The 25,662-nt window shown below is 39.4% G+C and overlaps 2 protein-coding genes across 8 annotated transcripts in view; both read right to left on the bottom strand.

Annotated features, from left to right (window-relative positions):
- Positions 1–8,360, bottom strand: part of HDAC8 (histone deacetylase 8) — a 228,725-nt gene extending 220,365 nt beyond the window's left edge. For all 6 annotated transcript variants that reach the window (XM_047092498.1, XM_047092499.1, XM_047092502.1 and 3 more), the window contains exons 1-4: positions 7,938–8,360; positions 7,365–7,417; positions 4,393–4,523; positions 2,728–2,869 (exon numbers count right to left, since the gene is read on the bottom strand). In XM_047092498.1, the coding sequence (XP_046948454.1) occupies positions 2,728–2,869; positions 4,393–4,523; positions 7,365–7,417; positions 7,938–8,162 (551 nt within the window). In that variant the 5' untranslated portion in view covers positions 8,163–8,360. The remainder of the gene's footprint in view (positions 1–2,727; positions 2,870–4,392; positions 4,524–7,364; positions 7,418–7,937) is intronic.
- Positions 8,361–12,912: 4,552 nt separating this feature from the next.
- The window catches only part of PHKA1 (phosphorylase kinase regulatory subunit alpha 1), a 186,711-nt gene continuing 173,961 nt past the window's right edge, over positions 12,913–25,662 (bottom strand). Inside the window, exons 29-33 of one of the 2 annotated variants that reach the window (XM_047092509.1) lie at positions 25,137–25,187; positions 21,713–21,877; positions 19,310–19,363; positions 16,987–17,187; positions 12,913–15,564 (exon numbers count right to left, since the gene is read on the bottom strand). In XM_047092509.1, the coding sequence (XP_046948465.1) occupies positions 15,391–15,564; positions 16,987–17,187; positions 19,310–19,363; positions 21,713–21,877; positions 25,137–25,187 (645 nt within the window). In that variant the 3' untranslated portion in view covers positions 12,913–15,390. The remainder of the gene's footprint in view (positions 15,565–16,986; positions 17,188–19,309; positions 19,364–21,712; positions 21,878–25,136; positions 25,188–25,662) is intronic. The other variant, XM_047092510.1, reaches the window with a different exon arrangement.

The raw sequence follows: 25,662 nt of genomic DNA, 5'->3' as shown, positions 1-25,662 counted from the left end.
TCTTATTTTTTAAATGACCAAAAAACTTTTAAAAATTATTTTGGATTTAAATTTTTATATATCTAAATTTGTTGATCTTTTCCTTTGGGAATTTTTTCTATTACTTCCTAAGCTTAGAAAATCTATTCCCCTTCAGAAGCCTGATAAATATCCATTCATTCTAGTTTTTTTAATTTGATTTTTTATATTTAACTCTTCAATCTAGCTGCCACTTCTTTTAGGTTATTACAGGAGATGAGGGTATAAATGCTACCAGCTGTCACAACATCATTTACTGAACAATCCTTTCCACTCCTATTCACTTGCAAAGCATCTTTTATAATAGACTGAATTCTTATATGTAAAAGTCTCTTTGGAGAGCATACCGTAATATCATCTGTCTAATCTTATACCAGTGGTACCATGTTTTCATTATTCTAGTTTTGTATGTTTAATATCTAATAGCATTAGTCCCTCATCATTCTTCTTTTGAAGAATTGTCCTTGAAAATCACTGTTTTTTAGTTTCTGAATGCAATTATTTGCTGTCTTACCTCTTAAGGTATCAATTTCTTGAGGGCAGGATTGGTTTTATTTCCTTACAATAGACTGCTAAGAATGATATTACTGGGTCCACAGGTATGAACATTTTCGCCACTCTTTTAAACACTTATTTCCAAAGCTTTCAAAAAGAGTGTACCAGTTTCACTGTAACCATACCAGAACAAGGATATTTTGAAGATTTGTTTTCAAAATTGGTCAGGGAAAAATATACCATGCTTCAATTTTTATATCTCTGCTTATTAGTGATGATAAGCATATGCTTGGCATATAGTAGGTGCTTAATCAGTGCATGCTGAATAAATAAATGGCATGTCTGAATCCATACAAGTATTTGGGGATGGAAAAGTTTAAACAAATATTGTGGTTATAATAGATAATGCTTGCTAGATGTAAGTTGGTGGGCTACATGCCTGTAGTCCATTTGCAGAGATGTTCCAGAGGTGCCAAGAACCCCCTAGAATTTGGACCAGAATTGGGGCAATCCCTAGAGACTCTCTGTAATTTCTATTCACCACAGTGTCTGTTTCCAGGTAGGATCATCTGAAAGCTGTCTGAAACAGTTAAGATAATACCCACCTACATGTAGCCCAGAAGCAGCCATGATTGGCTCTAGATTGAGTATGCTTCATTTCAAAGCAAAACAGTGACATGTGGCAGGTATCTGGGTATTCCACTAGAAACGGATCCAGGCCCTGAATTTAAATACATAAGATCTGGGGTGCCTGGGTGGCTCAGTCAGTTAAGCGTCCGACTTTCGCTCAGGTCATGATCTCACAGTTTGTGGGTTCAAGCCCTGTGCCAGGCTGTGTGCTGACAGCTCAGAGCTTGGAGCCTATTTCAGATTCTGGGTCTCCTTCTGTCTCTGCCTATACTCTGCTCATGCTCTGTCTCTGACTCTCAAAAATAAATATTAAAAAAATTCAAAAAATTATTAAAAACTCAATGTATAAGATCCTCCAGTGCCACATACAGAAACTAGATCTAATTCACAGGATCAGGCATTTTCCATGAAACCACATTACTTTTCTTCCCAACTTGATAAGCACAAGAGGATTCGAATAGAGGTCGTTGGTTCAGAGAGGCTGGGTCCCCCCCCCCACTCTGCCTTTCATGTGTGGTTTAAAGGAGGGTCATTTTTTTTTTTGTCCTAGGAATCACTGTCTTTATTTTGAAAATTTTTAATAGAGCAAAAGCTAACAAAAGGTAAGCTGTTTCTCTTTGTTTTTAAGGCCATGTAAAACTCCTTATTAAACACTGGTTCTCTTAGCACCTTCACCTCAGTAGTAGATTCTAGTAGTAAATTTTCTCAAGGACTTCCTTGGTCACACAGAAAATCTGCCGATTTGATGAAATGAATTCCATACTAGTATCTTAACCTTCATCTGCTGAGGTTGTACTCAAAGTTTTATTCTGAAAACCAAAGTGCCATTTTCTCTGGACTCCAGAGCACGAAGGAGTATCAAAGTCATGGCCAACAGTATGCACCTGAGAACAGCTGTTTCAGAAGCCCTTTCTCCTTAGAGTGACACTGAACTCTCTCAGTTGGTTGCCACTATCCCTAGAGATGGTAGCATGAGCTTCCTTCTTGATTCTTCAGCATTTTGTTTTAAATCTATTCTCATTAATTTTCCACCTGTTTGAAAATCCGTTTGCCACTTCTTTCAGAACTAGTTCTAAAATTCACCTCTTCCAAGACTTCCATGATTAATTTCTCCATACTGCTAAATCTCTTCAGCTCATACATATATTCAGTGGGTAAAAAATTGATATTGCTCCCTAATTATTCTAATTTTGTTAGTGTTTCTAGAGCATAAGTCCCTTGAAGTGAGGGGAATTTCCAAAAAGCTGGAAAGAAATGTAGAGATTGTCTAGTTATATCCTTTGCCCTGCCCATTTTCCTGATGGAAAAACTGAGGCTTAGAGAGGTTAATCATTCCAGGTCAGTTAGCCAAGTTTGTAGAAAAACTAGGCATAGAGGTCAGGTATCCTGCCTTTCAATGGTGTGGTTTCCATTATATTGTCCTATCTTCTTCTATTTCACTTGTATCTCTTCAGGATGCCTGGTAAAGTGCTATATGCATACACAAGTCTCCCAATAAATGCTGATACAATAAGCACAAGAGTTTACATAACTGAGAAACTGACTCAAGGAAAGAGGCAGAAAGCAGAAAGGTCATTTTCTTACTTCTTTGCATGATGCCACCCTCCGGACCAGTTAATTGCTACTTTGCACATTCCATCAATCAGGCATTGGGCAGCTGTGATTGTAGCCCCTCCTACAGCTGCTGCGTAGTCAAATATCCCTTCAGTGGCTGGACAGTCATAACCTTTGGGCAAACATCAGAAGAGTTTGTTAAAAGATGAATTGGAGAAAGAGGAGGTGTGATACTGTGGTTTATATAATAAGAAATATTTATACATGATCTTCATTTCCATTTCTGACACAGAGCTCCTAAAACTGTTGGAATTTCCTGAACAATGAGAGCAATAAAGGTGTCTTTGTGATACTAATGAGGTGACCTGTGGATCACACCTAAGGATGGAGGTTGGTAGCCAGTGGAGCAAATCAGGTGATTGAAGGTTGGAACTACTAGTCCTATCCCCTGACCTCCTGAGAGAGGAAGGGGCTGGAGATTGAGTTCAATCACCAATTGGTCAATGATCTAATGAGTCATGCCTATGTAACGGAGCCTCCTAAAACCCAAAAGGAGGGCTGGGAGAGCTTCTGGTTTGGTGAACACGTGGACATGTCGGGAGACTGGTATGCCTGGAGAGTGCATGGAAGCTCCACATCCTCTCATCATACCTTGCCCTATGCATCTCTTCCATCTGGCCATTCTGAGTTATACATATCCTTTTGTAAACAACTAGTAATCTAGTGATTAAATGGGTTCCCTGAGTTCTGTGCACTGCTCTAGAAAATTAAACCCAAAGAGGGGATTGTGGGGACGTCTGATTTATGGCCAGTCAGAAGCACAGGTAACAACCTGGGCTTGTGATTGGTATCTGAAGAGTAGAGCAGTGTTGTGGTACTGAGTCGTTAACCTGTGGGATCTGATGCTATCTCCAGGCAGATAGTGTCAGAGTTGAATTGTAGGACACCCAGCTAGTGTCCTGAGCATTGAGTGGGGGTGTAGGAGGAAGGTCCCACCTCCACACATTCGAAGTGGGTCTGGAACTCTATTAGGAGGAATAGCTTGAGATGTGACAACAACATATCTTACCAAAAAGCTCCTGTGGTAACATCAGCTTCCAAATGAGAAGCAAACATCTCCAATGTTGGGGAAATAATTTTTTTAAAGCATTGGACCTAGAAAGGCTAAATCTTCAAGATTAGCTAGTCATACCCTACAGATGGAGAAACAGAGTCTTGAGAGGTGATATAGCTTATCTTGGTCATACAGAGCCAGGTCTGGGACCCAGGTCCCTTGACTCACTACTCACTATCTCCCAGACCAGAGTTCTACTAAACCATGCTATTTCTCTAGACTATCCCATTGGCCACCTACAGTTTAAAAAAATACAGCTGTTTAATGTGAAATAGGGTTGAAAACTTATCCAGAACATAAACATGTACTCAAGTTTTAACAGCCAGACCCAATGTGGGCACTGCTATTGGGCCTAAGCAACTAAAAGATTTTCCTCCGTCTAATCCGTCATTTGGTTTTGCTCAACTCATATGGTTTGCTTTTTAAGTGAGATACGTGTTTAAGCTAAGAGATTAATATTGTGGTTAACACATTAGTTTTTAATTAAAAAATAAAGACTTTCATGCAAGTTGTAAAATAAGTAGTTACAATTTATAGGTGGAGGTTGTCTACCTCCCATCACTGCCCAGTAATGACTTTACCTAGCCCGTATTCTACGGAGTCTGGATGATCGTCATCTCCTTCTTGGCTGACCTTCTGGAGATGCTGCAGATAGGCATCAGTGTGGAAGGTGGCCATCTCCTCCATGGAGGCTACTTTGGGCTTAACTATCCTAATAATAACAGAGAACAAAGGGAGGTGAGTGAGTCAGAACCAGAGTATGCCAGAAACTGGAAGCAGGAGCCAGCAGTCTGAGCAGAAAATACAACTCCCAGCTCCCAGTTCCAGTGGGCTGAAATAATAAACATGTTCTCTTCCTTTACTGATGTAGTCTTCACTTCCTCACATCTCTGTAATGATTCCACTAATAAGGGGTGAGAGGACAGATCTCCTTGAGTTCACAGGTAGTAAAAAAAAAAAGCGAGTGATTATATTTAAGTGAAATAATCAGATATTGGACAAACTTCACTCTGTGAGTTACAACTTCCATGACAAACTAGTAGGCAGAGATCTTTGCACTTGAATTAGTTCCTAATTGGGACATATAATCCTTTCAGCTATAGTTTTACTTTAGAAAATTTTTAAGTTTATTTATTTATTTTGAGAGAGCGAGCAAGAGAACAGGAGAGGGGCAGAGAGAGATGGAGAGAGAGAATCCCAAGCAGACTCTGTACTGTCAGCACAGAGCCTGACTTGGGGCTCAATTCCATGAACTGTGAGATCATGACCTTAGCCGAAACCAAGAGTCAGACACTTAACTGACTGAGCCACCCAGTTGCCCCTAATTTTACTTTAATAGGCAACTTTATTATCATGAATTTTGAATTTGGAGTTGAGAACTGAGCACCTCTTCTTAACTCTGTACTTATCAGCTCCATAACCTCAGGCAAATTGACTTCTGTAGTTCAGTTTCCTCACCTGTAAAGTGGGGAGATCTTATGGGACTTAATGTGAAAATGAAATGGTAACATATGGAAATGCTTTGTGGATGACTATCATTATTGTTAATACTAACAGATAACAAATAGGCAACTCAAAACATAAAAGTTCCTATATTTGGTCCCTCATATCCACCTCTGAGAGGAAGAAGAGAAGGGACTTTGCTCAAAAGCTCTCACAGGAAGTGACAAATAGAAGCGACTCAGAATACAGGGTGGTGTTAAGCCAACAACCGGACTTACCACCTTTAACTTGTCTGCCTATTCCCCATTTCTTTTCCTGACTCTGCCACTGCCCCTTAAAGTGTAGTCTATGGACCAGTGGTGGCGGCGGCGGCGGCGGCGGCGGCGGCAGCGGCAGCGGCAGCGGCAGCAGCAGCAGCACCTAGGAGCCTGTCAGACAGGCAGAACTTCAGCCTTCAGCGCCACCTTAGATCTATAGAATCGGAATTTAACAAGGTGATTCATATGTACATTCAAGTTGGAAAAGCGATGACCTACGCCACAGGGAGGCAGTAGTGGTTTTTTTTTTTTTTTGTTCGCTGAATGGGAACTCAGCCATGGGTTTTTCATGAATTAATATGACTGTATAGGCTAGTACTGTCACCAAGCAGGCCAGAAGAATCCTGTAGCTCAGTCTCAACGATTAAGTATATATAGTAGCGCCTGGGTGGCTCAGTTGATTAAGGGTGCAACTTCGGCTCGGGTCATGATCTCATGGTTTAAGCTCTGCATCAGGCTCACAGATGTCAGCACGGAGCCCACTTTGGATCCTCTCTCTCTGTCTCTGCCCCTCCCCCACATGCTGTCTCTCAAAAATAAATAAATAAATATCAAAAAATTTCCATATACATGGCCAAGATACAAGGACTCTTGCTTCTCCTTCAAGAAAACGACAAACCTGTGCATTAAAATAAAAATGTTACAGTTTTTTGGACCATGTTTTCCTGCCCTAAGGTTTCTAGTGCCCTTCCTCTTATCTAACAAACACTTACAGAAAGCCTCTCTGCTTAATAGCAAGGGAATGGGACAGTTCTGCTTTGCATCGATTTCTTGTTTGTCTTAAAATATTCTTTATGTTTATTTTATTTAATTTGAGAGAGAGAGAGAGAGCGTGCACACATGGAAGGGGCAGAAAGAGAGAGAAAGAGAGAGAATCCCAAGCATGCTCCACACTGTCAGCATGGAGCCTGATGTGACACTCGAACTCACGAACAGTGAGATCATGACCTGAGTGGAAATCAAGAGTTGGATGCTTAAACCACCCATGTGCCCATAAAGTAATTTTTGGACAAGTTAAGTAACTGTGATGGAAGGCATATAGTTCTCACGTCTACCAAACATATGGGCTAAAAAAAAAAAAAAAGGTACTCAGTAAATGATTTTGTTAATAACAAGGATAAAATTTGAAAGCCTATTACACTACCTTCTGGGGGAATAAATGAAGTATACTACACAAGTCACAGTAGACACCTATTTGGCGAGACAATATCATAAATAATCCTACAAGTGACAGGGCTAAAATATCCATTCTTATAATGATGAACAGCAAGTTCATTCTTTTTTTTAAAGCAACACTTAAGTGTGTGCTGAGTTCTGGTTTGGTTGTAGTTTTGCTTTGGTCTTGACTTGTCTCCAGGCTTAATTGTAAAAGTTAGGTGATGGTGATGGGGTGTCTAAAAGTCTTAAGTTGAACACACCCCCTCAGATTTGGCTTAGAAATAAACACATAGAAATCTCAGAACATGTCACAGGTGAATAAAATTTCTTTTCCATCAGATGGGTTTTACTACCCTAAGGTACTCACCTTGAAATCTCCACAGGGCACCTATCCCTAGATTACTTTCCCTTCCAGTAATAGAATCTTATTTCTAATGGGTCTTAACTGCTTTACGTACTTTTTTCAAGTTTTCTTAATGCTTCAAGAGCTTTCACTAGGTTACAGGCAGATTACAAACACTGAATTGCAAAAAACTTTGAAAGAAAGGACTATTCTCTTCCTAATTAGGTCCACTGTGAAGTAGGATACTAAGGAGCACTTAGCTTCAGGGCTTGGTTCAAGAAAGACAACTTACCTCATTTGCTTATGCAGTGCATATGCTTCAATCAAAGAATGTACCATACTGGCCTAGAAGCATCAACAAAAAAGAAAAAAAAAGGCAGAAAAACGTCTCTTCAATGTTTATTTCAGAGAAATACCATCGACTTCATCATCCTGAACAAAGAAAGTAACTTTTAACTCCCCTCGCTTCTTTTTACTTACCAGTTGCAATGCACTTTAGACAAAATAGATACAAAGTATATAAATAGCTAAGGAGAAAGCCACCGGGCCTCACGGAGGTGCTGGAACGTTTCTCTTGCAGCGTCTTCTCCACTTCAGGGATCCCTTGTAGTGGAGCCACCATCCCCTAGTACCATCCCCTCCCCCGCACCCCTACCCCCTCCGGTGCGTTGGACGCCCCGACGATAAATGCGGCGCTCTCAGAAACTGTAAGGGAACACTTCCTCCATAGCCTAGCACACCTGCCCAAATTTCTGCTGAAGATTTCCCCCAGCCCGGAATCCTCTCAGCTTCCTAATGCTGTCCGGTCCAACAGCCCCCACCCCCACCCTAAAAGCCCACGGTCTTTTATCCCCACCTCTCTTACCCGTTTGGGGACTTTGGCCAGGGAGTCGCACATGCTGACATACTCGGGACTGTAGATGTACACTGGAGGCAGCGACTGCCCACTGTCCGCCGGTTCCTCCGGCTCCTCCATCTTCCAATTCCAGCCGTTCCGGAGCCACCTTCTGGATCCGGCTTTTTTCAGACTCAGCCCGGGCTCCTGTTCCTGCTCCTCTGAACGGCCGCAGCGGTGCTCCCTGGTCAACATTCCCTCCTATTCTCGTTATTGCCAGAGACACTGTCCCAGCTCCCCAACCAATTGAAAGAATACATGGGCCCTCCCAGGCCAGAAGCCCTTCATTTAGTGACCACGGTACAAAAACGAGAGGTCGGCAAATATAAAAGCCCAAATAACTGCCAATTAGGATCGATAATTTATGGGACAAATAAGCACGGTCAAAACTAACCATCCTTGTTGCCCTACGGGGCCATTTGAAATGAGGTCGGACCAGCTTTAGAGCATGCTGGGAGATGTAGTTTTGAGGGGTTCGAGTAGCGGAAGAGCCGGGGCTAATTGCTAAAATAGCCGCGAATGTGAGTTTTAGCGCTAAAAAAACAAAACAAAACAAAACAAACAAACAAACAAAAAACAAAAAAAAAACAAGCAAGCAAACAAACAAAAAAGCCGCCCAGCCCTTCGTGAATTGTTTCAATCTGCAGATACACCCATATAAATATTTAAAGATAGACACGATGTGGCCACCAAGAGCCCAGCACCACCCACCTACGTTAGACAGGCTTTTTTGGTGGGGGATTAATAAGTGGTTGCAAAAGATTTGAAAAGTTTACACAGTAAATTTTGCACACAACTTTATTCCTTTTCATCATTAGCAATCCATGTCCATGTAAGAGTTAAAAACCTCAATAATTCACTCTGGCAAAGCCAAAAGCATTTTTCAAGAGGCTGGCTGGTAATCTTGAAATTGCTTTGTAGATTCCAATCAAGCACTGATGTCAAATTACTCTTTAAAAATTCGTGTGGGAGGGGGTGAGCACATACTTTCAGTGATGTTTGCAAACTGCAGTTCCCCTTCCCTCCCTCCTTTTGCTTCTGGAACTATACAAGGGTTACTGAAATAATTTATGTAGTGTGAGACTTCACATTACATAATATCCTGAAGCACTTTTAGAATTATCATCAGTTATTTCCAGGCTCCTGGCAGCCCCTATGATATGATGTAAGCTGGCCAATTCCCAAGTCCCCCTACCTCTCATCTCAACCTGAAGTAACCTGCTAACACCCCTCAGACAATCCAACATTCTTACTTCCTTTAAAAACTAGCTCACCATTTTTTACTTTTTAAACATTTCTTGAGCACTCTGATATGCACTTGGATATATTATCTCATTTAATCTTTGCAAAAGTCCTATGAAGGATATTGTAATATGTCCATTTTACAGATGCAGTTTAGAAAGAGAGCAAATGGCTGTTCAGTGTCACACACCTATTAAGCAGAAAAGCAGGAATTCAAAACCAGGTCTGCCTGACACTGAAGCCGTTGAACATTCCCTTTACTATGTAAACTTCATTCTTGTAGCATTACTTTGTTAAATCTAACTTTGTTCAATCCTCTGTTTAGTATTCCCTGAATGCTTAGTATTCTGGAAAATCCAACCCCCCCCTCCAGACCTGTGATGTCTTCTTTAACTAGAATATAAGCCCTTATGCTTCTTTTAGATCTTCCTATAGCAACTGGTTCAAAGTTCTGCAATCATTCAGTCATTCACCAAACATTTATCTGACGGCAACTAAATGTATAGAACAGCGAAGGATTCAATTCTCAAGATGAACTACAATCTCATTTCTGCTCTCAGGGAATTTGCATTCTTGTACAGATGACATAAATACACAAGAAACAGTACGCAATGCATCAGAGTCAGGTAATGAATGTAGAAGGCTTAGATTGCTTAATAACTAAGAATTAAGTACTTAATAAATGGCAACTAGAATTCCTATTCAGTGGCATTTGAGATGGTTTTACTGGATGGACAGGATTTTACTTGGTGAGGATGGGAGCCAGGGGAGGGCACACTGACTAGAATCAACAGCATAAGCAAAAACATAAAGGAGAACATTTCTAGTCTAGTTTAGCTGAAGAGGCTGGATCATGAAGGGTTGTGAATGCCAGGCTAAAGGGAACAGACTTCAAGCTGTGGCAAATGAGTAGACATTTAAACAGAAATCTTAAAAAAAAAAAAAAGATTTCTACAAGAGTGGTGTAAAGATTAGCTATTAAAAGACTAGAGGTAGTGAAAGTGCCGCAGTGGTCCACATAAAAAGTAATGATGATTTAAACTAGGGTACGGGCAATGGGAACAGAGATGCCACTACCCCAGTCCTGACATTGTCATCTCTCACCTGAAGTTTTTGCAATATCACACGGGTTTTTACCTCTACTTTTGCAGAACTACAATTTAGTCTTTTTGCAGCCACCAGAATGAACTCGGGGCCAAAAAAAAAAAAAAAAAAAAAAAAAGTAAATCAGACCATGTCACTTTTTAAAGCCTACCGCACACTATGGTGAGAATCTTTTGGGCTAGGAAGAAGAGTGTAACTTTTGGGAATGCCTTTTTGTGAAGGCTAGGAGGAGAAAAAGATGCCATAAAGGAGACAAAAGAAGAAATAGTTGGGTGAGAACAAATGTAGTACAGTTTCACAGAAATCTAGGGATGAGAGGGTCACAAGAAGGGAGAGGTAGTGACAATGTCATTGCCAATAGGAGCTCACTGGTGCTCTATGAGGAAAAAAAAAAAAACACAAGGCAGGGAGGAAGCCCAATTGCAAGGGGTTAACGAGTGAAACCAACACTGTCAGGTGGAGCTTCTTCTTTGAAGAAATTTGATTGTGAAAGGAAGGAATTAGTATATCAAGGGATGTTAGAGCTCATGAATGATTGTTTTTAGGATCAGAGAGAAAGGCACACATTTACAGACAGAGGTGAAGGAATCTGTGGGCCTGTAGGAGTTGACGGAAAGGTGAGATCATGACAGATTGGCAATATAAAGAGGAAATGGGATTTGTCCTGGGCCTTCAAGGATAGGCAGTGAAAGGAAGAGGACAGGATACAGGCTGGCCAGCTGGCACCCTAAAATCTGGACTGTAATAAGATGATGTGAAAGTGGATTGTTCTCTGTGTTCTTTCAGATCTAGCAGCAGGTAGCCGAACACTTCAACACACTTCTAAAGTGGAAACAGTATCCTTATTTGACACACAATGTGGCAAGATGACTCAAGTATGGAGAAAGATAAATTGTTGCAATGAGGCTCTGAAATTGGCAGCCTATTCCTGCAGCAAATCTCACAGGGTGGCTGGACACTTGTTCATGATTCAGACAGAGCACAAATCATGCCACAGGTTCCTAACTCAATTTTCCACATGCTTAATATCCATACAGTCCTTAACTTGGGAAGAAAACCCTTCCCAAAGCACTGGAATCGCAGATGGAAGGCCTAAGTTCAGAGGAAGTAGGTTGAACTTTGGCTCCAAAGTGTTCTGGTGTGGTGACCCTGGATAAGGGTCCTTGACTCACTTTCTTCAACCATTATTGCTAAAGGTAGTTTTTGAACCAGCAAGATCAGGTTAGGCTATGCCACTTCTTTTGGCGATCTCGCCTGTCTTTGCTTGCTGGCAGAAGCAGGCAGCAGGGAAAGCAAACACACTGAAAAGGCACTACTCCTGTGGCTGCCTTCTTTGTGCATTTCTGCATGTTGCCCACTGTGCCATACAATCTGCCCACAGATGCCTCAACTGTACTCAACAGACTGACCCTTGTTTTAATGTCTTTTCCTTGAAGAGTGTCATTGTTGAGAATGGGAACTCTACAGAGCCAGACTGCTTGGGCTCAAATCCCAGCTCTACCACTTACCAGCTGTTTGATCTTGAACAATTTGCTTAAATGCTCAGCACCTCAGTTCCCTCATCTGTAAGATGGGAATGACAACAGTATCTAGCTCACATGGTAACTATGAAGATAGAATAAGACGGTTCATGCTAACTGCCTGTGTAACAGTCTGGCATCTGGTAAGCAGTCAAATATTGCTTAGGATTTAAGAGATATTATTTAAGTCTCCCCCCACTGTTTCCTTACCCCCACACCACTACTTCAAGAGTACTTTTGAGAACAGGCCCTTGGCTTTTAGGCCTAGCCTTAAAAGAAATCAGACTTCTGCTAAATATAGGGCAACCATATCATCCAAACTGGGACACTTTTAAGAGTGACAAAGAGTGCTATTAATAATTGTGCCACGACAACAGGCATACATGGAGACTGTCCTGGGCAAACCAAGACCTAAGGTCACTCAAGTTTAATAGGAAACAAAGACTAAATGTGGAAAACACTGTATTTATCTCCACTGCATTAGTGTAGGTATTAGGTATTGAGTAAGTGCAAAGGGGGGCAGTAGAGGTTTTGTGAGCCATGGGTAAGAAAGACAACGTTTGCCCCACCAGTTGTGTAAAATTCCTACAGTGTAGTGAAACCTAATTAGTGAGGATGGGATTGGAGACTGGTTCATCCTTACTGAATAAACCCTCTCTTGTTACACGATGGTTAATGAGTAGTATAAACAGGATTCTGCCAAATATTTATAATACTTAGGAGAACAAATTGTTGTTAAGTACCTTCCGGTAGTACAGAAGCCCCATTTGCACACAATTGTAACACTGAGTAAAAATCTTATTCATTCATCAGTACAGGTCCCCTAAAGATGTCAATAAGCCCATTTTAATTTAATGAGCCTAGTTTGAGTGGGTATGTATTTGAAAGATAAAACTGTGTTTCTTTACTTATATTATCTAACATATTATAGAATATATATGATTTCTATATTAAGATAATTCTACTTTGAGCCAATTAATGAGCTTTGACTGTACTGTATAATTAAACAGAGTATGTAAAATAGAGCCACAAAATAAACCCCAGTTACAAAAACACACATAAAGTTTTGAACACTGGCATCAGACATGATTTAATTGGACATTCCAATTTTTAATTCTAATTTCAAAACAGAAGTGCTTAAAAAAAGTCCAAAGTTTCTTTTAGTATCACATGCTTACAAAGAATAAAATGCAGATCAAGTTTTCTAAAAAGTTGCTTTAAATGTGAAATACCACTGGATGGAGAGCACAGTGATAGGCAATTTAGTAAACCCAGAGAAACGCAGCAGTCAGTGTCAGTTCAGGCAAACTAACATGGCAGAGAGCAGAGGTTTTCACCTGTGCCACTCCAGATGTACTTCCTGTGGCTGGGGTATGCACAGCCAGTGAAAAGACAGTGTCAGAACAGGTCATAAATTATCTTTATAAGGTGACCAGAAAATCATGTAATCAGAAAGCTACTTACTGTGTGTTTCCATTTGCTCTGAGAGACATTCTATTCTAAAAAGGTTGGCTATCCTCTCTCATTTCCACTCTCTGTTTTCTATCAGCCTACTTACTGTGTTCACTTACTCATGCACTCAAAAGACTGTCATGGGTTCTGTAAGAACCATTTAGAGAGATCCCTAGCCCCAGCCCCATTCTTGGAGAAAAATCTGAAAAATCTGAGAGAAAGGAAAGGACACAAGTAGGAAGTTACCTGAGTGCAAACAGGTAAATTAGCAGACTCTTGACACATAAACAAGGAGAAGGAAAGTGCTATGGACTGAATATTTGTACCCCTCTGAAATTCACATTGGGTATTCAGCCTTAATCCCCAAGGTGATGGGATTTGGAGGTGGGGGCCTTTGGAAAGTAATCAGGATTAGATGAAGTCATAAGGGAAGAGTTCCCATAACAAAATTAGTACCCTTATGAAAAAGAAGAGTCTAGAGTCCCCTCCGTCCCCCTTTTCTCTGCCATCTGAAGACACAGCAAGAAGGTGGCCATCTGCAAACCAGGAAGAGGGTCCTCCCTGGACATTGAGTCTGCAGGAACCCCAATCTTGGGCCTCTAAGCTTCCAGAAATGTGAGAAATAAATGTTTGTTATTTAAGCCGCCCAGTCTACAGTATTTTGTTACAGCAGCCTCAATTAAGAAAGTTAGGAGAAACATTCTTCAAATGAGGTTACCTAAACATGGGACTAGGGAAAAGGACTTAAGGATTCCTCCATTACTCTTGGTGTGTCAGCCTGGGGGCCACGGTCACCACCATCCATATAACACATATTTACATAGGCCGCCAAATGTAGATACAGCTAGATATACAGACACATTGAAACTACTTACATTCAGAAAAATTCTCATGTATGCTTAGACACACACACAAATGCAGCTATTTATAAGAAACAGATATATGCCAACAGATATCAAAATACACATAGATATGAACACTAGAATCAGGGAGTGAAGATGTAAGTGAAAGAGTTTAAGAACCGATGGGAGGACAGGGAGTTGGTGGTGGGTGGGGGGTTGGATGCTGTAAAAAGTCAGTAGGCGAGTGAGACAGACAGGTAAGGATCACCAAGGAAGGACTGCTTGTGAAGGCAGCTATAGACTTGACTGCTGGATTCCTGTTTGCCAAAGACAGAGACTTCAATTATTCTGCATGTTGTGTCTTGGCCCACTCTTCTGAGGCAAAAGTTGGTGCACAAGGCTCTCTTCAGGGTACTAACTTACCTCTGATTGATTCCCTCTCTGTTCCCTAGGTGTAAGACACTATTGCAGGCATCTCTTTTCCCTTCCTTTTTGGAACTGGGCTCCTGGCTCCTGGGTTTTTCTGCATTTTCTGCTACAGATACATCTCTGAGCACCAGCAATCTTCAGAAAAGGTGATTTCAATTGCTAATATCAAAATTCTTAAATACAGACACTGCACTTGCATTTTTTGATATTTCACCAAAGGGAGAGTAGAAATTATGTTATGTAGATACAGAGAAGGCAAGAACAGGGACAGTAATTCTATACAGAAAGGCGTTTGTCACTCAGTGTGAGGCAACACGTGAGTAATGAAGAAAACCATGATCTGGTACTCTCCTTTCCCAAGAAAAGGCACTTAGAATAGATATTTCCAATTTGTGGTAGTATAAAATCCAACACTTTAGGGTTTCTCCACTTGAAACAATGTCCCAAGGCACCCACCACTCATTCACACAATGAAACTACACATAAGAAAAATTTCCAAACTTCAGTCATAAGTTATTATTAATACCTACTCTGCAAACAGTAGTTAGGAAACTAAATTTGTAACAGATCTGGAGGATAAAAACACATGCAAACTTCCATGAACCATGAAAGAATTAAGGCCTACAACAGAGTGACTGGGCGGGCATATTCCTCCAGGCAGAGGTTCACTTCGAAAGCAGTTAGTGGATCAGAAAAGTTCATTCTTCTTGGGTGGGATGGGATGGAAAGGGGCAGGGTAGGAGTGATCAGGCCAACACATTTCAGTCCCATGCATGATCAACCGAGGCAGGAACCAGCTGTCAAAAGGCTCCCTGCAGCCAGGGCCCAGAGGCCTCACTGCATGGCACAGATGCTGTGAGGCAGGAACTCCTGTACGTAGGTGGCAGCTGCCTTGGAGAGGTAGGTCATGGTGCCAAACCTGCCACTGGGCGCACTGTCATACAGAAGAGTACAGATGCCAGACGCAGGATCCTTGGCCAACATGGTATCATCTGCCCCGAGGGTTTTCTGTTTGGTTTTTAAGGGTAGGAGAACACAGGGGAAAGGAAAAATTACTAATCCTATTAGTTAAAGTCCTCATTGGGATTACTCAGAGCCTCCTCCCCATCACCAGCTAGTTGGATCTTAGGCTGTTTTGGTAGGAAGGGATCGGTTATGCACAAAATGTTGAATGTGAGTTTCTATATGTACATTTTTCCCTAGATACCCACATCCTATGACATTATTTTTTTAATTAAAAATTTTTTAATGTTTATTTTTGAGAGAGAGAGAGACAGAGAAAGAGAGGGAGAGAGAGAGGCAGAGAGAGAGTGGGGGCAGAGGATCCAAAGCAGGCCCCAGGCTCTGAGCTGACAGCACAGCCCGGTGCGAGACTCAAACCCACGAACCATGAGATCATGACCTGAGCTGAACCGACTGAGCCACCCAGGTGCCCTCATGATGACATTACTTTTAAAATATTAATTGTTCAGAATTTTGAAAGTTAAATGTAACAGTTAATTAAATGAGTTTTACCTGTTAAGAGTCAAATGTTAATACTTACAAATCACCCCAGATGGACTTGGGTCCTAATCTTTCCAGTACTACTGATTTTAGCACATATTATTTTATCTTGCTTTTGATGATTATTTCTTTCTAAGTAGACTTAGTTCAAATAGACTGTACACTTTCCAAGCTAGAGTCTATGCCTAAAAGGGATCATATTGTCTGATACACAGACTAACAGCAATCCAGAATATTTAAAATTAGCACTGTCCTGGGTACTTCTGATTTTTTTTTCGCATTTTCCCACAGTGCCTAATAATAGGATGAAATACCTATTACATATTTTGGAGATTTTCCTATTGATGACAGGGCATGTACTTCACCTTAGTGTTTCTACTCTTAATCTAGGAAACATTTGGAAAGCTTTCAATAGTCTGCATTTTGTAAACATGGTTAATGTCCTGGAAGAAGATACATTAAGAAAAAGTTTTTAAATGTAGAATTAAAAGTTTCACTTTAATATTTTCCTATAGGTAAGTAGCTAACGCAAAAACCAAACCAAACCAAACCAAAATTGAATCTTCTCTTTTCCTTAATAGTCCAAAAAGGATATGCTATCCAGTTGTCTCTTCTTAAGTCCTTATTGCTATAAAAAGCCATGTGATAAGAAGACTGAAATATGATGAAAAGCATAAAAGCCTCCTGAATTCCAGGCAACTTTACCATCTCACACAATCACAAAAACACTTGGTGAAAGACAGAGGCTGTCCCGCAGCCTACTTCTTCTGCAAACAGAGCTCAGAGCCATTACAGAGGGACCCAGAAAAGAGCTATGAGGAAGAGGGCACAAGAAAGTGACCTTGGCTTCACTAAGAGCTCTGAATGCAGTTAGGTCGGTGTCAGACATTCCCCTTTGAGAAAACAACAGGCTTGCCACTTGCCTACCTGTTCTTGAAGGAACAAGTCATTAGCAATATGCACTATCTTTTCCACAGCAATGATGCTTCCAATACTATGAATTTCAATATCTGCCATCATGGTGAGGACAAGGATGGCTTCAACCAGAAGCTGGCGGTACTCTGGCTGAGGTACACGGTTCAGGACAGATTCCACATGAACGGAGAATTTAATCTCGCCTGGAGTCATCTGTGATAGAGAAAAAGAAAATCAATTCCTAAGAGCCCATCATCCAGGAGTTATCAATCACCTATTCTGAAAGGCAGGAAAAGCACTGTAGCCAAAGTGTAGCTCAGTCTCCTTCAAAGTACCTGAGTGAGTAAATTGGTCCGATCTTTTTGGAATGCAGTCTAGCAATGCATAACAACAGTCATAAAAGTGTCAATGCCCCCTAACTCACAATCCTATTTTTGAGAGTTTATCCGAAGTTAATAATTCAAGTGAGGGAAAAAGCCCTATGTGCAAGAGTGTTTACAGCATTAGTCACAAATGTAAAACTAAAAGTAATCTAAACATGGGAATGGTCATGTAAATAAATGGCATATTATGGTACAGCAACTTCATGGGTTTTTATAGAGTCATTTAAAAGAATAAATATGATGACCGTAGATACAGGAAAAATCTAAGTAGAACTTAAAACTGTATGTACAGGATGACTAGAATTATGTAAAACATTTATATACTGTTAGATTAAAATGGGCATGAAGAAATACAAAGTTATTTTAGGGTGAAGAGCAGTGAGGAATAATTTTTGGCAAAATTGTATTGAGTATATAATGGACCTTATATATAATGGACCCAAATATATATATTTGGACCCTAAAGACCAGGGTTCAAGTCCTGTCTTTGTTAGTTACTAGTTCTAGGACCCTGAACAATTCATTTCCCTAAATTTGTTTCCTTATTTGTAAATCGGAAACTACAATCCCTTCCTTAGCTGTCTCACATACCTGTTTTTTAAAAATTTTTAAAAAATGTTTACCTTTATTTTTGAGACAGAGAGAGACAGAACATGAGCGGGGGAGAGGCAGAGAGAGAGGGAGACACAGAATCAGAAGCAGGCTCCAGGCTCTGAGCTGTCAGCACAGAGCCCGACATGGGCTTGAACTCGTCCACTGCGAGGTCATGACCCGAGCTAAAGTCAGACGCTCAACCGACTGAGCCACCCAGGTGCCCCTCACATACCTGTTTTAAAGATCAAATTAAAGAATGTGTAAAGGTACTCTGAAGACTCTTAAAGGTACCATGTATTATTATTAATTATATTAACATTTCAATCTTGCTTAAAAGCAGAGAAAGGACAGAGAGGGCACAGTGTTCTTTATTAGAGAAGAGGCCTAGAGGCAAGAGTGAAGCTCTGAGGCATAGCATTAGCTTTCTGCACTTGCCCCTCCAGCCATTGCCTACAACAACTCCAGTGTTTTTGAGAATGCTCTACCATCCAATCTTATTATTCCTAATTTTCTAATTCTAGTTCCTTTGTTGGCTTTGTATAAAAGTTATTTCTTTAGAATATCTATGTGATTGGGCAAAAAAGGAAATATAAAAGCGCCCAATAACACATGTCTGTGGTTCATGGCATTATTTTCCAACCATGGTTATATATCAGACTCATTCTAAGGATTGTTTGTTTGTTTGTTTATTTGAGAGAGAGAGAGAGAGAGAGAGAGAGAGAGAGAGAGAGAGAAAGGACAGAGAAGGAGAGAGAATCTCTCCATGTTGGAGTCGGATGCAGGGCTCAATCCCACAACCTGATCATGACCTGAGCCAAAATCAAGAGTTGGACGCTCAACTGACTGAGCCACTCAGGTGCCCCAAGGATTTTTTTTTAAAGTATAGATGCTCAGGTTCCATCCCTGGAGATTTTAATCCACTAAATTGGAGATGGGATCTCAGGTTGCTATTACATATGGTTAGAGCTGAGGACCACTAGTTCATAATATAACAGTCTACAAGCATCCTACAAGAGAAAGGTGGGGATGAAAAGGATGGGGACATGAGAGGTCATCCATTTCTAGATTTCTATCTTGTCTGCCCTCTCTAACTGGCAATGCTCACATAAACCAGCCTAACTTAACCATCAAAAGGGAGCTGTCCTTATATAATTAATGTAATACATAATTACTCTCTAATGTTCCCATTCTATTTCTTTTCCTATTCTGTTTTTAAAAAATATTCTCTCCTTTCCTCAACTGCACTTCATGTTTAGCTGATCTAGAGTCATAGAACTGTTATGTTGAAAAATGATCACTGAAATACTTTAGTGACATAAACCATCAATCACATAAATGTGAAAGACACAGAATCTCACCTCTCTAGTAGTTGAAGAAGGAAGAACAAAACCTTCTACAGAGAGTCCATGACACTGCAAAAGAGCAAAAACATGTTGTCACCAAGGATATGCTGATACATGGGAGCCTGTAAGGAGACATTTAGTATTTCTAAGTGCACTTCATGGGGTAGATGCTGAACAATCACAGGCCAGTGAAAGGCCCTGCAGCCCAAGTGTCCTTGCCAAGGGCTTATGATTATTATGTGGCAAGAAGCAGGGCTGGGCTACGGTAGATGCAAGATTTACCCTCAATTTAAAGGAGTGGAAGTGATAGAGAAGGTCTACCTTCTGGGATAGGCTAGTCCCAAAGATTCAGAGACTATCAGAAAAGATATCATGCTAGGTCCCAGACCCATCACAAATAGGTTTTCAGAAAGATTTTTAGGCTGAAGAATAAAAACCCTCAAAATACATATTTTTCAGACTTGTATAGTTACTACATTTAAATTTTTTTTAATGTTTATTTATTTTCGAGAGACAGAGAGAGACAGGGCATGAGCAGAGAGAGGGAGACACAGAATCAGAAGCAAGCTCCAGGCTCTGGGCTGTCAGCACAGAGCCCGACATGGGGCTCAAACTCACGAACGAACCCGTGAGATCATGACCTCAGCTGCAGTTGGACGCTTAACTGACTGAGCCACCCAGGCACCCAGCAGTTACTGCATTTTCTAGTTAAGCATCCCCTGCCCCCAAACATCAGTGCCCTTGATGCCCTCACTCTGCTGTACTTTTACTACAATACTTGTCTTCTTTTAATTCTATATAATTTACTTATTATGTTTATTATTTATTGAATAGCAGAATCTAAGCTCCCATAAGGATAGACTCTTGTCTATTTTGTTCTTTGCTGTATCACCATGAGCACTTAGGACACTGCCTAGCGTACAGCAGATGCTCAGGAAATATAAATGAACGATATTTTATCTTCTCTCTTACAATCAACTCAATTATTAAAAAGCAATGGGCATTAAGGACTTGCCATTTTAGATGTTAAACAAATTAAAACAACATATATTAAGCCACAGACAAAGATTCCAATCCAGCAGGTTTACTGGCTCTGGTACCTGACACTTCCATCCCATGTTTCATATGCCAAATAACAGTCTTAGTACAGAGAATTACCAGCCTGCAAACATATGTGCCAATGTGATGAGTATGTTATATTCATTCTAAAAGGAATGGAATGAAAAAAGAGGGCATTTGTTTGTCCTCTTATATTAGGATTCCAAGTCCATGTTTTGATTCTGCCATAAAATACTCAATCTTCCTGGTCATATTTAAATGTTCCTTTTCTTGTATTTGCAAGACCTTGTGGTTCTGTACCTTTATCATAATACATTTCAGCTTTACATTATAGCTGCTATTTAAGAAGATAACTATGGATTAAACTTCTTGATGATAAAAACAGATACATTCCATGGTATCTGGGGTAGAACAGCACCCACTACATGTCTGTGAAATCAAATTGCCATAACCCAGGCATAGCTGTAGAGATAAAATATCTGTCTGTGACCAGGGTGCTAGAGAAGTTAGATGGAGAGTTTTAATAACACTCTCTGAAAAGAAGATTTCCAGAGCTACTAGTCTGAGGAAACAACTTTTACCTTTCCAAAAGATCACCTGTTTTGGTCCCTGGAAGAATATCATTGTGCTAAGGGGAGAAGCATAACTAAGGTTTTGAAGCCCTGGATGAAATCTTCTTCAGGTCCTTGCTAAGGGCAATGAAGCACAAAGTGCCACCTAAGAGACTATAAATGAGACCTATGAATGAGTACCATGGTCTTCCTGGCCCTCTAAATCTGTCACAATCATACTGGTGTGATGTCCTCTTAAATGTCTTTGGCAAGCTAGGCCTTTGAAAGAAAAACAAAAATTGGTCACACCAACAAAGGCTTTGGGTCATTAAAATCATTATAATCTTGCATCTATTTAGTAGTTTTCATCCAAGAAAAAATAGAACAGCTTCTTACACTAACTCCTCAGACACTGCAGCAGTTTTACTCTACTGTCAGCACATTACTACAAATAACATTTCCACTCTACAATAGCTACAAAGAAAGCAGGCTCTTTATCACCAGATTTTATAAGTAGCAAATGTATCACAAAGTCCAACAATGTTCAAGTATGGGCAAAAGCAGAGAAGTGATGATTTTTGAAATCTAATTTATAAAAAATACCTTAGTGTCAATAATAGAGACTAAATCATAAATAATATCAAAATAATAAATCAACTTCTTTGATTATGTCTTCTAGGTTTTGTCCATATGAGCATATGACATTTATATAATTGTAGTGATGTCACAGTCAAGTCATATCTCAGCCAAGGAGACTGAGGATATCAAGTGGGAAAATAAAGATACATCTACAATGTGTTATGCTTACCTTCTGTAAAACTTTCCATACTTTTTGATAAAATCCAATTGGCACTCTGTTCAGTGCTCCATCTAGCCTTCTTCGGCGTTGCCACTGACCTTGACGATTATCTTTAGATGTCTGTTCACCTCTAGGAAAGGACCCACTACTTGGAGTCACAGATGTTCCAGGTGACTTGGGAGAAGAGGAGAGGAAAGAACATAAATCAAAAGTTATCTCTGTTCTTCTGATAAAGTATTATAGCATAGTGAATAATAAACACTCTCAGTAGAATTAGAAACCACATATTAAGTGTAACACCCAAGATAAAGAGGTTACAGTGAAGCTAGTAGACTTATGAGTAGCTAGCAACAATGTAAACCTTTGTAAATCTAGATCCTTTTAGAAAGCAATCTAGTGATACTTAAATAGTGCCATACAAATAGTGATGACCTGGGAGTTTCTTAGCTGTCTCTTTCCTTGGTTATCTCTGTTAAAATTCCAGCTGGTCTATGGCTTAGTTTGTTGCTTTCATGGGCTATAATACAAGCCTCAACCAAATTAAAAGATTTGAAATCAGATAAAGCATGTTCTCTGACTACAATGAAATTAAATTAGAAATAAAAAACAGAAGGAAATTTAGGAAATTTACAAATATGTGGAAATTAAACAATATGCCTCTAAATAACTGGTGGATTAAGAAAGAGATCACAAGGAAAATTAGAAAACACTCCAAGATAAATGAAAATGAAAATACAACATGCCAAAACTTATGGGATGCAGCTGAAACAGTGCTTTAAAGAGAAATTTATGTCATAGATGCTTGTATTAAAAAAGAAGAAATATCTCAAATTGATAGCCAAACAATGAAAAAAACCTTCAGACAATGAAAAAAACAAGAGCAAGCTAAGCCAAAAGCAAGAAGGAAGAAAATAATAAACAGTGCAGGAGAGAGAAATAAAATAGAGAATAGAAAAGCAACAGAGAAAAGCAATGAAACTAAAATTTGTTTCTTTGACAATAAATATAAACTAAATTGACAAATATTTAGCTCCCCCTCAAAAAGTTAAGACTGAATGTATTAAAATCAGGACAGAAAGAGGGAACATCGCCTCTGACTTTAAAGAAACAAAAAGGACTCTAAGGACGTACCATCAGCAGCCATACGTCAACAAATTACATAACTTAGATGAAATGGACAAATTCCTAGAAAGACATAAACTATCCAACCTGACTCAAGAAGAAACAGAAAGTCTGAATAGATCTATAATAGAGATCAAATTAGTAATTATTAAACTTCCCACAAAGAAAAACTCAGGCACAGATGGCTTCACTGGTTAATTCTATCAAACATTTAAAGATTAATTATCAGTTCCTAACCCACTCTCCCAAAAAAAGAGAAGGAACTTTCCAACTCACTTTGAGGCCAGTATTACCCTTATTCCAAAATCAAAGACATCACAGGAAAACTACAGATCAATATCCCTTCTGAATATAGATACAAAAATCAACAAAATACTAGCAAACCAAATTCAGCAACATAGAAAAGAATTATGCACCATGATGAAATAGAATTTACTACAGAAATTCAAGGTTTCACATCCAGACATCAATTAATGTAATACACCACATCAGGAGAATAAAGGATAAAAACCACATCATCCTAATAGATGCAGAAAAAGCATTCAATAAAATCTAACACTCCTTCATGATAAAGACACTCAACAAACTAGAGACAGAGGGGAACTTCATCAATCTAATAAAGTACATCTACAAAACCCCACAGCTGGCATCATAACAAATGGTCAAAGACTGAATGTTTTTCCTCTTAAGTTTAGAGGATAGTTTAGAATAACACAAAGATGTTTTTACTCTTGCTACTTCTAATCAGCATTGCACTAGAGGTTCTAGTCAGTGCTATTAAGCAAGAAAAGAAATAAAAGACATCCAGAGTGAAAGGAAAAAGTAAAACTACATCTGCAAATGACATAATCTTATATATAAGGAATTCACTGAAAGACAGTTAGAACTGACAAATGAGTTCAGTAAAATTGCACAATATAAGATCAATATAAAAATCACTTGTAATTTCTAAACACTAGCAATCAACAATCTGCAAATGAAATTAAGAAAAAAATTTCGGGGTGCCTGGGTGGCGCAGTCGGTTAAGCGTCCGACTTCAGCCAGGTCACGATCTCGCGGTCCGTGAGTTCGAGCCCCGCATCGGGCTCTGGGCTGATGGCTCAGAGCCTGGAGCCTGTTTCCGATTCTGTGTCTCCCTCTCTCTCTGCCCTTCCCCCGTTCATGCTCTGTCTCTCTCTGTCCCAAAAATAAATAAACGTTGAAAAAAAAAATTAAAAAAAAAAAAAAAGAAAAAAATTTCATTTAAAATAGCATCTGAAAGAATAAAATACTTAGGAATAAATTTAACAAAAGAAGTATAAAACATATACTCTGAAAACTACCAGACATTTTGAAAGAAATTAAAAACCTAAATAAATGGAAAGAAATCCCATGTTCATGGATCAGAAGACTTAACATTGTTAAGGTGGCAGTACCCTTTAAATTTATCTACAGATTGAAATTTATCTATAGTCTTCATCATAATCCCAACTAGGTTCTTTGCAGAAATTGACAAGTTTATCCTAACACTCACATGGAAATTCAAGGGACCCATGATAGCTAATACAACCTTAAAAAACAAAAAAAAAAAACAAAAAACAAGAAACAAACAACAAACAAACAACAAAAAAGTTGGAGTTGCCTTAATCTCTTCAGTTTAAGAAATCTGAAGTCAGAGGCCATTACATTGGTTTAAACCAAGGAAATCTAATCAGAAATCAGTCTTCCTAAAATGTAAACTTCATGATGGCAAGGACCATATCCGTTCTGTTGTTTATTGTATTTCCAGTGCCTGGTACAAAATTGGCACTCAATAAATATTTACTAAGTACATTACTAATCAGAATAACAGCCAATCCAGTGGCTTTCAAACTTAAAAGTACATCAGAATCACCTGGAAAGCTTATTAAAACACAGATTGGTGGGCCTTACCCAAGCCTTTCTGATTCAGTAGGCCTAGGGTGGGGACCAAGATTTTACATTTCTAAGAAGCTCCCAGGGGATGCTGATACCATCTAGTACAGTGCCTGGCACCTAGTATACATGCAATTAATTATATTAGTTGAAAGAATAAATGCATAAACAGACACTTAAGTACTTATTAAATTGAATTTTGTTTTCTCTGAAATGGAAAAGAGGCTAGAACTGAACCCCCTTTGCTACCCCTTGTAGGAAAACGAATGGAAAGATTTTACCCCCATACATGAAGTTGATTTATAGTTATTTTAGTTTTTGATTCATTTTGGTTTTCTTTTCAGTCAGTATATGTCATGACTTCTATAACAGCATATTCAAAGTACTTGTGAATGGTATATAATATAACAGCAGTTACCAGAAAAGATGGTGATGTCAAATCTATACCCAAGGGATGACCACCATTGGACTATAAAACAAAATTAGAAAATAAGATTTTAGAAGAGATGAGGCAAGGTAAACATTATTTGTGTTTAAAAACATATTAGTAGGGTAAAATTACAGACTATTCAAGTAACTAGCCAGCATGTTATTATTTAAAAAGCTGATGAAATAGCCTTACTCCAGAAGCCATGGTAAAAGGTAAAGAAAAACTGCCTTTAAAAATATTTTTTCCCATGATCAGAAAAAAGGGCATTGGTGAGTGGTAGAGAAGAGGGTTTAGAACAATACAAAATACCAGACAGGCAAGTAAGGATGGAAATCAATAATTAGAAATTAGAAAGTAATGAAAATTTAGGTCTCTCAATCCTTGACATTATAGTCCTAATGATTTTGCCTTTCTTGAATTCCTATAGGTAGTGGATGTGTAAAAAAAGGAATTAAATGATATAGCTGGATAGGTCAAGTCCTTAATATCATAGTAATCTAGCTGGGAACACGGA

The sequence above is a fragment of the Lynx rufus genome, unplaced genomic scaffold (genome assembly GCF_022079265.1).
Source record: "Lynx rufus isolate CCGP_SWC_20201006 ecotype Redwood Valley unplaced genomic scaffold, mLynRuf1.p SCAF_30, whole genome shotgun sequence".
Lineage (NCBI taxonomy): Eukaryota > Metazoa > Chordata > Mammalia > Carnivora > Felidae > Lynx > Lynx rufus.
This window is presented reverse-complemented; position numbering and strand designations above follow the sequence as displayed.